Source organism: Accipiter gentilis, chromosome 1, assembly GCF_929443795.1.
Source record: "Accipiter gentilis chromosome 1, bAccGen1.1, whole genome shotgun sequence".
Lineage (NCBI taxonomy): Eukaryota > Metazoa > Chordata > Aves > Accipitriformes > Accipitridae > Astur > Astur gentilis.
This window is the reverse complement of record NC_064880.1, coordinates 7,926,866-7,942,400: the sequence shown is the minus strand read 5'-3', so window position 1 is coordinate 7,942,400 and position 15,535 is coordinate 7,926,866. Positions and strand designations below refer to the sequence as shown.

The window sequence follows — 15,535 nt, the reverse complement described above, 5'->3', positions numbered from 1 at the left end:
GTGTCCTGTCACTGATATGTGGGGAGGTGCACACACTTGGATACCTTTTGCATATGCTCCCTTTTCATCCATTAAACCTCCAGCTTTCCTTTCTTCCTCCTTCCTACAGCTTCTTCTTCCACATGTGATCTCACTCATTAAATAGAGATCTTGACATGATAAGGGAATTATCCAGCTGTGAAACACCTCTGTCTCTGACCCCCCCCCCCTTTCTGTATTCCCCCAAGAAAGACACACACACACACACACACTGTCTCTGCCTCCCTGTTCAAGACCATCAGCTCCACTGTGAGTATTATTTCCAAGTTGTAAAGCCCATAATGGACATTACCTCAGTCTGTGGTTTGGTTACAGCTGGCCAGTTCAGTGCCTGAATAAAAAAAAAAAAAAAAAAGAAAAATACCCAAACCTTTATCTCCTGAGGCCCCCACACTAATGCTTTGCTGAACACTGCAGTCCCCAGCTGAGCTGTAAATGACTTTTTCATTTTCCTAGGCCTGCTACCCAGTCTGTTTGGTATTCAAGGGCACCCCACCAACAGGCACTATCATTCTGCTTGGGCCGAATTACTTGATTAAAACGCATATCAACTATTATGTGATTCGTTTTCTGCTGCTGCTCCACACCACAGCCCTCTAAACTATGTTAAACTGTAATACAGCTGCGCAGGCACGAGCAAATGCTGGAGAATGGGGAGTTTACAGGTTGGAAAGGGGAGGGAGGGGGAAACCCAAGCTTTATTGTATGTGCTGTGTCAATTATTGGGTTTTTTGTGTCTGGGAATGTGCTTGGACAGGGGAAGGGAGGCGAGAGATGAATTTGAAACACCTCTGTCCCCCTTTGCGGTCCCACCTGCTGTTGAATAGGTTTGGAGGTGAGCAGGGGTTATTCTGTGCACAGATATGCACCTCTCTCTCATTGTGAACTCAGGACTTCATCATTTTCCAAGAAGAGAGAGAAAAGGGTGCTCTGGTTTTCACATTGGAAAGAAAAATCAAGGCAATACAATTCTGTGCTTCCAATGCTGCCACTGTGTCGCCCTTCTCTCAGGCTTTTCATAGTCTTGTTTGCATTTTGATGGGTTTTGTTTGCTTTCTGCCAGAGGGAAAGGCAGATGCTAAGAAGTCAGGGAGAGTTTCAGCTCTTGCTTCTGAAGCCATTGACTGCCGGGTCCAGCACAGGGAGCATGCTTTGTGAATAAACAGCTGCGTCTTGGTGATCCTTGTTCATCCCGCACCCTTTTGGGGGAGTAGAAAGTGCAAGGTGTGCAGTGCAGTCCTACCATTCCTACTCCACAGATGTACTATAGCTGAGGTCCATGGCAAGGATCTCAGCTATAATATATCTTATTATTTTAGGCTCTCATGACAAGGTACACACAATGGGAGATGTTTTCACCTGTGAGATGGATAACTCCTCACTGTATCGTGGCAATGTGGCTCCATTTATTAAGGCAATGTCAGGCAGCAAAAGCATCATGTGGCAAGTGAAGCCTGTCCTTTTCAAGGTCATTGAGAGACTCTTTAATTGTCCTCCAGCATAAAATAACCTGAAGTTATTTTATGTACCTGAAGTTCAGGTACACATAGGACTGGAAATATGTGCATGCATATGTTTATGCAGGGGTAGCTGTTGGGGCCACTAAGCACGACAGCTTTGGTGGATGGAGAGCACTGTGAAGAAGAGGGGACCTGGCGTGGGGCTGTAACATGGGGGTGCTCAGATCTTGCTGGTACCCTCAAAGTGAGATTTTCTTACTTCTCTCATGCCGTTAAATCCAAGTTCCCCTGTGGCTGCATTAGCTTCCCAGCCAGTCACCTCCAGATCTGGTTTTGTGGAGCAGGGCTGTTGCTCCAGCAGTGTCTGGGTGAGTTTGCTAAAGCCAGTTGCAGCACAAAAGGTGCAGTTATAGCTAAGCCATTCACAAAACCATTCCCTTCCCCCCCTCTTCATCTCTCCCCTCCAACACACATTTAATTTTTAGGATGGTGCAGCTGGAAGCAAGAAAGAAAGAGAGAGAGGAAATGAGATGAGAAATACTGAAGGAGAGAATGTGCAGCTCCCCTTTACCCTCTAACAAAATCCGATCCCTACTTTAATGAATGCGTTTTCATGTCTGGTCCTGTCTGCCAATCCTTCCAGACGGCACCAAGGTGCTTCAAGACAAGGCAGCAGGTCCTTGTAGAGCATCAAGGGCTCAGTCTGAGCCTGGAGGGTCTTGTTGTGGCCGATTCCACCTAATCCTGTTGATTAATTTAACTCCAGGGCTAAGAGGCGCCCAGAAGCAGTGAATGGAGGTGGAGAGGAGAAATGCAGAGGGGGAGGAAGGGAAATAGAGGACTGAAGGGAACAGGGAGAGGGAGGACACGTCCAGTCCATAACTACGGACCTTTTTTCTTGTTCCTTTCCTCAAGGTCCAGTTCACTTCTATTCCTTTCACACCCCTCCAGAGAACTCTGCCGAGCTCTTGCCAATTGTACCCAAACCTGAATCAGCAGCATTATTCAGGAATGTGAGTTTGTGGGCCATAATTTACACATTTTCTCATGCTAGAATGAGTTCCAGAACAAGTCTGGGCTTATATTTGTCACCTTTCCTATGCCATCCTGTGCATGCACCTGCACACATACCCTGGCTGCACACATTTCCATGGGGAGAAAGAACCGTTTCGGTTTATTCAGCTTTCCCCAGCTCATCCTCCCTGAAGATGTGGGACTTGATTTTGGTCCATGAAAACCTTCAGCAAGTCCCTTCATGTGGTCATCTCTCCCCCCTTGCATGAGCCGTGTTGTATCTCTGCTCCAAGAAGGTGCCTGTACATTTAATAGCCCCCTCTGAGCAGTGGGAAGAGCTTATGAGTTTTCACACTGGCAAACAAGCTTTCATTCCCATAACGAAGCCTGTCTCTTTAAGAGTATTGCACAGCAGAGAGATTTGAGCAGTTTGGGTTTTTTCTTTCTGAGCTACAGAGCAGTTATGTTAAATAATAAAAATGGAATCACTCTTAAATAAAATATAGTGGGATCAGTGTGTGTGTCCTGTAATACACTTTTCTCTTAATTTTCCCTTTTCTCTGACTTGTCCTGCTGTGAGATTTTTCCTTCCATTCACCTCTCCATTCTGTTCTTTTCTGTCAGTCTTTAGCCAGTATGATATCCTAGGGGAGCTGTGTATCGGACAGCTAGCTGTTTCCCATCCTTCATCACAACAAGTGATTGGTAAGCCACACAAGAAGCTGCTGCTAGATATTTCTCCACCTTCGTATTTACAGGGTGTTCATCGCTGTCCATGCTGAGTAAGTGTAAAATGCTACCAGCACATGCTAATGATTATTTCTACGGCAATAGCCCTGTTGTGCTGGAGGCTGCAAACTGGGATTCACCCCCTGCTCATACTGCTGGCAGTGCTATGCATCCATTTTTCACACAGGGATGTGTCGCAAAAAATGAAGTGTTCAAGTTTTGGATGAATCTCCCTGGACTTGTCTAGCGAGGGACTCTCCCTGAGTTACTCCTACAGCTTTGTAAAACTTATTATTGCACAGAACCTTTGTGCAATTCATGGAAATGGTTTGTCCAGCAGATTTCAGCTGTTTAGGAATGGAAAAGACCTGTTAGATCCTTGAGTTGCATCTTAGGCAGGTAAGGAAGAATGTCCCCTGATAATAGGGGATGCATTAGATAATAGGCTCATACTGCAGTCTGCCTCAGCTGAAAGACTTTTCTATATTATTTAATGAATCTGTGTCTGACAGCAGCAGCTGCATTGTACTAAGACCAGCTGGTTCCAGACATACCCTGGGATTTTTCTTGCTCTCTTGGTTTCATCTTTGTAGTCGGGTTGTTGGAGCCTTCGGACTTGGCACAAGGAGCTGTGGCTTCTTTTCCCAGCTTTGCTCCTGACTCACAGGGTGACTGTAGGTGGGTGACTTCCGCCATCCCTGCCACGGTTGTAAAATGGAGATAATGGCAGTCGGGAGCTGTTTGGAGACTTGTGGATAGAAAGTGTTACGTCAGTTTATGTGGCAAAGTTTGGCTCTCTATCCTTTTAACCCTGTAGCCAGCATGATGGCCAGCACAGTTGCCAGTGCCACTGTGAGTAGGACAGATTGTTTCTCATGAAAATCAGTTGTCCTTTCCCAAAACTTTATCACCAAATCAGGGATCCTTAATTAGCAGCATAAAGCTACTGAAGAAAGTTTGTCTGTTTTCCCTTCCAGACTTCTGCAGCAAAAAGTGAGCAAAGTGAAGTGTGGGAGATGAAACCTGTTACGGATCCTTTTCTAGACTTTTTTTTCCTCACTTGGGGAGATACTGGATCCCAGGTTTGTTGTATACTATGTAAGCAGTGGGACGAAGCAAGTGGATGAGCTGTAGGTAGATGTTATAGCATATCAAGCGGTCAAGAGAAGAGTTAGCTCTTAAAAAGTAATTTTTACATTGCTGTCACTATAGTACTTGCCAAGCAGGTTGGGGCTTTGTTGCACCAAATGACAATTCCTGTGCTAAAGAACTCACAGGCTGAAAGTTGCTACTAAGCATGCATACTAACTATGCAGAAATGCGTATTTACTATAAAGAAATATGCTCAGCTGCAGAGTTAAATGACATTTAACTTATCATATTTTCCTTCCCCTTCCTCACACTGGCCCTCTCACATCCTGGACTAAAACACACCTCCAATCCTTTTTTTTTTCATATCAAGTATTTCCAGAAAAGATACTAACTAATTAAACCAATAATAGTCAGTGACTTAAGTGATAACCTTAAAGAAATTTACTGTATGCTATAGGTTTCCAGATGTGCTTTTGCACAGCATGGTACTCCAAGGTCCAGATGTGCTTCTACCTGCCCCGAATCATCTGGGACCCAGATGTTGAGGGCTGTTATTTTCAAGTACAGATGTTCCTTTTACACCACTTGAGACCCTAGACCTTCCCTGAAAATTGAAATAACCAAAAAGCTAGTTTAGTAACAAATTTTTGCCATGTACAGTGAAACTGTCTTTAACGTGTGGGACAGGTGCTGCTCCTCTGAAGTCAGCAGTGAATTTCTCACTGACTTCAGTGAGAAATAAAGTGTTCTTGATTTAAAAGATGAACATGGGTAAAGGCCCTGTGTATTGATAAGCCAGAGCTAGAAGAAGGGAAAACCTCTTAAGGTGATGTGTTTGCTTCCAAAACAAGCCCCCTCCTCCTCTGCACCAGAGTTTCTCTTGACTCCAGTGCAAATGTAGTTAGCCGAGTTCTGACACGGCATTCTCCCTGTGAAGCCCCAAGACATAAAAGCATTTTTGTATTGCAGCAAGCTGAATGCAATGGCATTTTGTGGTGATCTCAGTATAAACAAGTTAGCTCCGATGGGATATTTGCCTCATACTCCTCAAACTGCTGCCACTCTCAAGCAGCTGTTGGGGAAGTCACAGCTGCTGTTCCCAGCTCTGAAAAGAAAAAGGCAGATTTTTGGATGATGATATTATAGGAGCTGAACAAAAAGAGAAGACTGAAAAACACTATTAGTAACTTTAGGGAACTTTATCATGAAGATGAGCATATGTAAGTCCTGCTTTAATACTAAATTAGCAAAGTTTTACTCAAAAGAAAAAACATTTCTCTGTGAGCACAGTGTTTAAGCAGATTCTGGCTCTCAGTCTGCCTGTGCAGTTATTCTGAAAGATAGCAGTCGAGCTTGGTAGGGAAAAAAAAAAAGGGTGCACATTTAATGAGTCTCCTATTTTCATGACAGAGAAGGAAAAGGTGACAGAGGCCAGATTTCTCACCTAGCTGAAAGGTTTCATATATCATATTCTTCCTTCTCTGCTGCCATCAACCAGTGGCACATTTTTCACTGTCCCAAAGGCAGACATAAAGTTTTGGCCTGGCTGAGATCCTCCATACATCAACATTTGCACCGCAGGGAACTGATAACTTGCACGTCGCACATCTTTGAAACCCAAGCTTTGCTCCATGAGAGGCCTCTGGCGAACACTAGAGATAGATAATGCTGTTCTTGGTGTGTCCCCTCTAAAATCCACTGAGTCTGACTGTAGACTTGGTGAATATCAATGTAGTGCCTCCTGCTTTATCTCCAGACAAAAAAAAAAGGAGCAAAACTGGGCTTACTTATTCCAGCTATACTTACTCAGGTTTGATAAGGGCCTCAGGAGGCAATAGATGTGGTCCAGGGCTCAAGGCAGGGAGAAGGGAAAGGCAGAGGTCCGGGGCAAATGAAGGAAGTAGGTGACCAATTAGGCACTGGTAAAGGACTTTCATGGCATCTTAATGCTGTAGGAGTCTGGCCTTGTGCAAAACTCCTGCTGAAACTTGGAAAGTAAGAGAAGAAGAACTGTATCTTGTGGGCAGCCTGACCCAGAGGTGAAGCTGAGTTGGAAAGGTTTCTCCCAGCTGTAAAAATTGCTAATATTTTTTTTTTTCTTCTTGAAGTGGTTTAAAAAAATTGAAATCTCAAACACTGATACTTGACAAAACACAAGAGGAAATCAGGCTGCACAAGTCAAAGCATCGTGTATTGAATTTTTTTACGTGCTCATTTTAGCTTCTACATCTTTTCAATGTAAAATGTGCAACTCTGAAACACAGTCATTTATAATAAAAAATGGAAATTTATTGAAATAAGTCAACAGCTGGAAGTTCTTTCACTGTAACAATTTCAATCGTGGACTTTGAACCATCCCTTTCCTGCAAACAGTTCTGGTTTTGATAGGTGGGCTTTTTACAATGTGGGGAAAAAAATAATATCAGGAAACTACAGAAACAGTAGAAAACTGGTGGATGTATTGTACTTGGACAAAGTATTTGTTTCGATGGACACCATCACAGTAGAACTGGGTTTACTTTGCTGGGCTGCTTAACTCTTCCAACAGCCTTTCACCCTATGGCTTTTTAAGCATGCAAGCCTCATCTCCCATTTCTTTCACACCCCAGGTAACAGGCTGGACGAAGGCTCTGATGTTGAATCCGAACCAGACCTGCCTTTGAAGCGCAAGCAACGCCGCAGTCGAACCACTTTCACCGCTGAGCAGCTGGAGGAGCTGGAGAAGGCCTTCGAAAGAACCCACTACCCAGACATCTACACACGAGAGGAGCTAGCTCAGAGAACTAAGCTCACCGAAGCCCGAGTTCAGGTAAGGACTAGAGCCAGTGCGTGGCAAGTCAGCCTGGTGGCACAACTTCTTGTTTACTTTGGGGAAGGAGACAGTAGTGTTGGGGATGAGGGTGTTGAAAGGTAGTAATGTGGATGCACTTCTTCTCTGGAGCCACATCCACAAGGATCTGAGACTTAAATCCAGTCTGCAGATTCCCACGTTCCCATGGATTTGCAGATATGCCATTTGGATTCGGCCTGTTGCAGAGGTACCAGCTGGAGGGTTTCCATCCAGGTTGGGACCAGGAGCCAAACTTTCCCTAACTTGGCAAGGCATTTAGCTCTCTGTTTTCTGTTGGAGGAAATTCCTCCATTTGCCTAGAAGGAAGCAGTGTGTGTATGTTTGTATTTGGTGTTTTAGGAGAAATCACACCATTTACCAACCTTGCCCAGGGGAACAGATCATATTTTGCAAAGTTTGCAAGTTCTGTGTGTGAATTTTCATAAAACTTTTTTTCCCCTGATCTCCAGAGAGCAAAAAAAGGGCGGGGGGAGGGAAGAAGAGGGGAGGAGCAGGAAGGGAGGGTTTGGAGCCAGGGGACTCTGACATCTACACGATTAATAGCCCTTGTGGGAACTCCACACAGAGACCCTTATGTCTTCCAGATAAAGGCTGGGTCAGCAGTGTGTGCAAACACGCAGAGGGATAAGGAGTGTGAACAGATCGGGGGGTATAATAGAGTCCCTTGGGGAAAGGAAAGGAAAGGGGGAGGGATTGGGGATTGTGCTGGGTTAAAGAAGTGAAATGGAGACCCCAGCAGTCCGTCCTCCGTGTGGCCAGCGCGATTAGGTTTCAGGCTAAGCACAGGGGTCTCTGTGCACGCAGCCGAGGGTTGAATTGCGGGCACTGAGAGAGGAGGGAAAGAGTACACCCGGCTTGTGACAGGGAAACAGTCAGTCAATTAACCAGCTCCTCTGAAACAAAACAGGCTTTTTTTTGTTCTGCGGTTCTCAGGATAATGAGCTTGATGTGCTCTCTCAGAAGGCAAAACTGCCAAAAGTTTTTTCTGTTTTCCCCCAGCTGTCTGGGAATGGACATTTCTCCCCACACCTGGGACGTTCACTGGTTAAGGACTTTTCCCATTAGCCTTCTTTCCCAAAGAAGTGTTAAGCTAGCCACAGTACTGCAGTGGATGGCCTCTCACCTCCCTCCAGCTTTCTCTTGAGAGGCACTGGATTTTCTTGAATCCATCATCCCTCAAGATTTGGCTATGAAGTCTGCAAAAAGAATATCTAGCAACTTTAAGCTGATTCTAGTTTTGATCTTTACCAAAAGACTGTGCCAGAGTGTTCAACAGTAATAGTGTTAATTTGCTAGCCATGAATGGTCATAGATAGATGGAGCCTGGGAAAGTGGCTAATTAAGGTGACTAAGCTACCAAAAGTTGGAACATGTGAATTCTCCCATTTTTGTTTTGCATATTCTGTTTCTAATTGCTCTTACATGTGTAGATGGACATAAGATGTTGAGAGGGGAATAAAAATAGCTGTTTCTGTGGCAAACAGACTAAAAAAAGGAGTTTCAAGGGAGAACAGAGTTTAGGTAATACCTTTTTATGGGGTAAGAGAAACCTGCGTTGCATCAGCCATGATGAGGGCATGTTGGGGAGGAAGGGAAAAGCCCTGAAGTGCCAGGCCATGCAAAAACCAAAGGCAGGTTTTCTCTTTTTCCAAGGAGCTCTGACCTCACTGTAACAAGGCTGGGAGAAAGGAGGGAGACGAAAGCAGAGAAAGGGAAAGCTAAATAAATAAATAAAGAGAACCTTTCCCTCGTCTCAAGCTGTGATCTCCGAATCCCCCTACTTGCTCCCAGGCAGCTTGTGTGGAGGTTCCTGCCAGGGCTCTAGTAGCAGCTGTTCTCCGAGGCACATTCCTGATGGCTTTCTCATTCCGACATCCTGGCAGAGTCAGCTTCTTCCCACCACTTTTAAGCCTGCCGCCCCTTGTAAAATTTTCTGGATATCAGAGCAGATCTTTTACTGGCTCTCGGGATCTACAAACATTAGTCAATCAAGTTCTTGTGGAAAAAAAAAAAAAAGCCACACACATCCACACATGTACCCATCCAGCAGGGAATCTTCTACCACCTTATAGTCTTACTTGTGTCTCAACAGAGTTTTTAAGGCCAAGAGATGTGCTTTGGATTAAAGATGGCTGTAATAACGGTAGGGCCAGCTGAGATCAGGGTTTCTGAGTGCTAAGGGCCATGCCAACATCTACCCATCTATCTTGTCCCCAAAAGCTTATCATGATAACATGTAAAATAGGACACAGACGAATGAAAATTATTTCGTGACCCGTAGTCACAAAAGAGACTTGAGAGCAGCCTTCGCTGCTCCTCAGTGTCTGGACCTTGCTTCATTCATCTTCTGGATCTCAGTGCCACTTGTCTGCTGTGCAGCTGTGGCTGGACAATCCCCAGATCACACCCAAGTGTGATCACAGCTCTGAATCACAGCTCAGGTGTTGCTATCAGTCTTTCTTACTGTATATTGCTGCACTAGGAACCCATTTAGATAATCACTTTACAAGCACTGAACTAAAATAAGAGGGCCTGTCTATCTCTTTGCTTCTTTCTCCTCCTCATGTCTCTTTGCTTTACCATGTGAAAGGTGAACTTGCCTAAGTCTCATTCGTTCTCTCTGATACCTGAATATTCACGTTCCATAATCTCTTCCACGTAAAAAGCTGATAGGTCTGTTAAACTTTATTGGCAGGCCTCAGAGTCTGGCTGATCACGCAGCTGTCCAGCTAAGTGGAAGTCTGACACGTTGACAGCTAATAAAATTCACAAGCTGAACAACAAGAGGGAGTGGTGGAGGGGAGGAGTTCCAAGCTCCGGTTTCTCACCTGCTAGGAAGATCATGAGAGGGTGAGCAATATTTTTGCAAGGTCACTGCAGAGTTTGTGTGGTTGAGACGCAGGATTCCAGCATTCAGATTTTAACACACCCAAAGGTATGAGCCGTTAAAAGGTTAATACCAAACTGAGCATAGCCAGGGACAAGACTGCCATGGATTTCCGGAAGGATCAGGATTACAGTGCCCAGGATCCATGCCCAGTGAGGCCACCAGTGGAAATTCCCACTGACTTGTTTTTGTAACAGGGCAATGTCTTGACTCATATGTCCACACTAATTGTCCAGTACTGGACAAATTCTTGCCTGTCTGCAAGCTCCCACTTCCACCCTTCCAGAAAATAAGCTGTTGAATGCCAAGTGTTCATGGATTTAAAAATTAAGTGTAATAGCTAAGCAATTCACTTAGCTAATATAATGGAAGCTTTGATTTTGATCTTGAATGTATTTTGGGTTTTTACACCAGTTTTTGCAATTATCAAACTGATGTCAAAGTTTTTATATGGAAAAAAAGCCCTAAACAGGATTCTGTGATAATTTTGAAACTTTTCTCCCTGGCATTTCTAGAGAAGGGACATTTTTCAGAACAACCCTTTTTTTCATAAACAGTTTATCTTTGTCAGTACAGTGTTTTTCAATAGGAAAATAGTTTTGTCAAGGAATTCTTGTCTAGCTGTAGAAATGACTTCTCAAAGCAATGCTAATGTCAAAAGAGACACCAGGTACATCAGTCATGGGTCTAGGGAGTTGAAACTAATCCTATATGATCCTGTTTGTGGATCTGTTTGCCCAAATGTGTTCCCTTTTTAAGGCTAGTTACCAACAAACCCCAGTGCTTATTTCCGTTTTTTACTTGAACAATACCAACAGAAAGAAATGTAAGGTAAAACAAAGCAATGTATATGCCCAGATTGTCCTCAGGTCAGCACCACAATCCCAAGTCACTTAGAAATTTGTGCACTGAAAATGTTTTTCGCAAATAGACTTTGGTGCATAGGTTCCCATGCAAGTAGTCCATCTCCATTTTCCCTGGTGCTATAATGAGTCAGATGTGACAGGCTTCAAAGTATTATCTCAAAAAGATTTCCCAGAAATCTACCAAAATTGTTCCCAAAAAATAGATGGCAGCTTTTGCTTCTCAGCATCACCTGTGGATGATTCAGATAGTCATACCACAGGCAGCTGGGTACAAGCATGCATACCGCTAGCAAGTACATTAATCCCAGTTCCTATGGTCTGGGCAGTGGGTGCTTTCTGGAAATAAATAAGAAGCGTGACAGGGTGGGTGCGTCGTGATGCTGATGTCTGTTATTAATCCCCAGGAAATTCCATGCACTGAGAAACCTTTATTTCAATAACAAAATTAAACTAGACAGCAGGAGTCGCAACCCAGTGCTTTATTGATCATTTTTATGATAGATACCATTGTGATTTCTGCCTGGGAGAAAATGGATGTTTCGTTTAATAAAAAGGCTCAGAGCAATTCTGCCTCTGAAATCTTGGTGCATTTCTAGGCTACTCACATAATATGTATTTTATGACACAGTTTCAAACTGTAGTAAACAAACAGCCATATTCTAGATCGTGCTGCAGCGGCTCAGACATGCCAAATGGACCACACTGAAAAGAAATTCCATTCAATTTTGCTTGAAATTTTTCACAAAGCAATTCTGTTCTCAGTGTGAAGAAGCTGAAAACCACCCTTTTACTCTGCAGTCTAGTTTCCAGAAGAAACATGGATTTCTCAGGAACTTCTCAAATATATCTGTTGTGTGCTAGTGGGGACCCCAGTGCTCTTTCACCAGCTGTCACTGTGGTCAAAGGTCTACCCTGTTCCTTGAGATGGTGCTTTCTGAAGAGGAAGGTATTGTACAAAGGGGCGATATGGTGGTAAGCAGGTCTCCCCCAGCTCTGAGTATTAACTGGAGTCATGCAAAGCTGCTGGAGCCTAATGCTGTTTGCTGGTGTTTTGCTTCCCAAACTCTTTGACATGTGTCCAAACTGGCTCTTCTGAGGCAATCCCCCTCCCTTAAAGGTCAGCTGAGAATGTTTTCTTTCTTCCTGAGGGTCCGACTAGTTTACATTTCTTGTGAAGAGGGCTGTGATGAGGTTATGACACAACAGCTGCCCTGTGTTTTTGGCAGCAGCCGGGGCACTGAGAGGCTGTGCAGAGGAGCCGGCAGTTGGGGCTCTCTTTGGCAGAGGCTGGCTTGGCATGCTCGTTTTCCACGGCACGGGGCCAGCTGCGCTCTCGCACACCGGAGCATCTAGATAGATGGCCCACAACGAGAACAGCCCCTGGCACTGCGGCAGCCGGTCCGTGAGAACCGTGGTGGCACTGCCGGTGCGTGTGCCCAGGCACGTCGAGAGACCAGCGGTGCAATGCCAAACAGCATCCAGCTCCCGGGAGAGGTCAGGGTGAGGGTAGCGTGCTGTTCCAGCCAGCTTTAAAGAAGCGACTCTGCAAGGTAAAGCCAATGAGGGCTGAATGCAGCCGAGATGGTGAGGAGGGCCCAGATACTTCCCTGTCATGTCTTGTGGAGATCTTGCTGTGGAAGGATGCTGCTAGTGAGAGAGAGAGGTTGATGACAGTCTTGTAACATTACTTTCTGTCTGCTTAGTGAATCGGTGCTCGATGTCTCACGGCATTGCTGCTGTTCTTTCACATCTCTCCAGCCTGAATTAGAAACAGAGATGCAAATGGATTAAAGGAAAGAGTAACCCATTGCATACTTGCAAATGTATTAAAGGAAAGAGTAACCCATTGCATACTTGCCCCGGCTAATATGCTCCAAATAAGTCCTCAGTATACCTACTAGTCACATAAAAAAAATAAACAAAACCAAACTATAAAGTAAATTACCAGGTATCCAAACTGCAGTAGCAAGTCTTTTTCTACCAGAACTTTGGAAAAGCCAGAGACGATCTCTTAAAATTGCAAGCACATCCTATGCCTGTATCTAAGGGTTTGCTTAGAAAAGCATCAGCACTTTTGGTATTTGTAGTAGAATTACAGTAACCAGCCCCCTTGGAAATAGAAAAGTCCCACTGACAGGGAACGTAGTCCCAGCTATGTAAGCCTGAGGGCACCTTGCTGGAGAGAGTCAGCGCTATTTCGTGAAGTATATTATACTTCACTGAAGATGAAAATGATAAGCCTAATCCTGTAGTCCTTCTGGCAAAGCATTGGTTGAAATCAACAGGAATGAATATAAACTTCAGGATTTGCAGCATAATTTGACAAGACCAGCTTGTTTTGTATGTGTGGGGCAGGGAATCTGTATGAAACAAATAGAGAGATTTCTGTCAGAAGGTGCTCCTTTGAACTTGCTGGCTTCTCCAGTCAGTTCAGTAAAACATGATAAAATTGTGGATTTTTGTCTTAAGATGCAAAACCTGGAACTGATTTTTTGATGGTTTGTCCTATTCTGCTTTTCTTGGTCTGCTTTGGACCAAGGAGCAGAACTGCCAGCCTCATGGTCACAAGCTGAAAAAGGGATCCCCTGAACAATGTGGTAATGATTTGATTTCCTTACAAAGGACAGAGGGCCCAGAGGCCAAAGCAATGAACGAGATCCCAGTTCCTTGGATGAAGCGGTTGTGTATAACACTGCGCACTCAGCTGGTCTAAATGGAAGTCAGTGAAGTTGCACTGATTTATAGCAGCAGAGTGTCTGTCCCATTGTATTAAAAACAAATAGGGCCTCCCAGAGGTTTTATGAGAAGAACCTTTATCACAAAATTTCCAGTTCAACAAGGGCATGGACCTCATATTTCTCATACACTTTCCTTGTATGTCCTATGAGAACATCTGATTCTAGCAGAGCTACTACCCAGTGTGTGCCCAGTAAAGACAGCAAGTGTGCCATTGCTTCGAGCAGCCAGCACGTGTGGCTCTTGTCTGTTCTCAATCTCCCCAGCTAAGGAGGCTTTCTGTTTACTGGGACACCAATTAAATAGATTCTGTTTGGTCAACAATGGAAAATGTTTATAATGATCAGGAGGAGGGTTTGCCAGGGTGTTTTAATCTTTGAGCCACTTTCCTGTAGTGCTTAAGCTGTTTTTAAAAGCTTATAGCTTTTTCTTTTGCAGAGAAAATCTTGATAGTGGGAATCGATGTGCTGCTGATTTGCTCTTAAAGCCCAGCCTATCTCTAGCCAAACAATAGCAGCGGGAAATCTATTCTCCAACATCTCATTCACCTCTGTGAGGTGTGAACATCAAAGCCTGTTCTGAAATGTTTAAATGCAACTCTAACACCATTAAGACTTGGCTGTCTAAGAAGCAAGTGTTCAAGTGGAGAGAAAGCACTTCATAAAATACACTACCTTGCAGCTGCTTTCTGACAGCAGTGAACTCATCCTAATGTCTTTCAGCTTCCAAAAGTCCCATTCATCCTCAGACACAGGGTTTATAAAGAGATAAAAAGATAAGTAAACAAGAGGCTTTATTTTTTATTTTATTTTATTTTAACAGAATTTCCTCTGACAACTGAAGTAATCAGTGAGAGGCACAGTTTGGAAAAAGTAGCACTGGAAAACACAACATTTGCAAACAATCATTCAGTATCTGATAGTTATTTCATTCAATGATAATATTTTTTTTATTTGTAAATATTATTAACTTATATTACAGTAAGTGGTAAAGTTGCATCACTGGGCAGGGTTGGGCTTGGAGCTGTGAAACCATGAGTTCAAACCTGGGCTTAGGGTGTCTCAGTATGAAAGTGGACAGATCTATCCCATTTTTGCTGCCTCCTGCTTCCCCGTCTGGAGTATGAAATCCATTAGCAGTTATGAAATGTTCATACTGTGATGATCATTTAAAGGTAGAGATGGTCTTTTGGTTGAGGAACTGTTTGTGATGTGATTAATTCTTAGACAGCCACTCAAAGATTAGAAAGAATATTGCAAGAGTGAAGTAATCAATGTAAAAATCAAATGTTTCACTGCTAACATAGTTTGTTTAAAAAAAAAAATAGTTTGCAAAAAAATCCACATACCACACACTGTTTGTTGGAATTCTTCAATAGACTGTTATAAATAGCTAACACCTTCAGGAACTGGGATATGCCAGGAGAAATATAGGCTAAATTCATTGGATAATCTCATTTGTGAAGAGTCATTTGTTCTGCTCCACTAACCTTGTTTAATATTTATCTTAACCATATCACCCACAAGTGACAGAGGCTCAGCATTTTAGGCACTGAACCAAAGTGTCACTAGATACAGCCGTATCCCTACACATGCAGATAAAAATCTCAGTGCCTAAAATCTGTGCACTCTCATGGGCTTTTTTTCTTGTTCTGTAAAGAATTATCTCAGTAGCCTCAATGATGCTTGTATGTTTCTGATGCCTGTTTTTCACACTCCTCAGCAACTGGTGGAGGAACCGTAATCATCACTAAACTGTTGTAGGAACTCCCAGGATCCCATCTCACTGTACCATCTCAACCCTTTCCAGGCTGGGAGGGTTGACTCTCAGCATCATCTGAAAGAAGGCATTCAGATGGAGC

At 43.8% G+C, this 15,535-nt stretch overlaps 1 protein-coding gene across 3 annotated transcripts in view; it reads left to right on the top strand.

The window, feature by feature from the left end:
* The window catches only part of PAX7 (paired box 7), a 101,902-nt gene that overhangs the window by 43,600 nt on the left and 42,767 nt on the right, over positions 1–15,535 (top strand). For all 3 annotated transcript variants that reach the window (XM_049801315.1, XM_049801297.1, XM_049801305.1), the window contains exon 5: positions 6,944–7,143. In XM_049801315.1, coding sequence (XP_049657272.1) covers positions 6,944–7,143 — 200 coding nt within the window. The remainder of the gene's footprint in view (positions 1–6,943; positions 7,144–15,535) is intronic.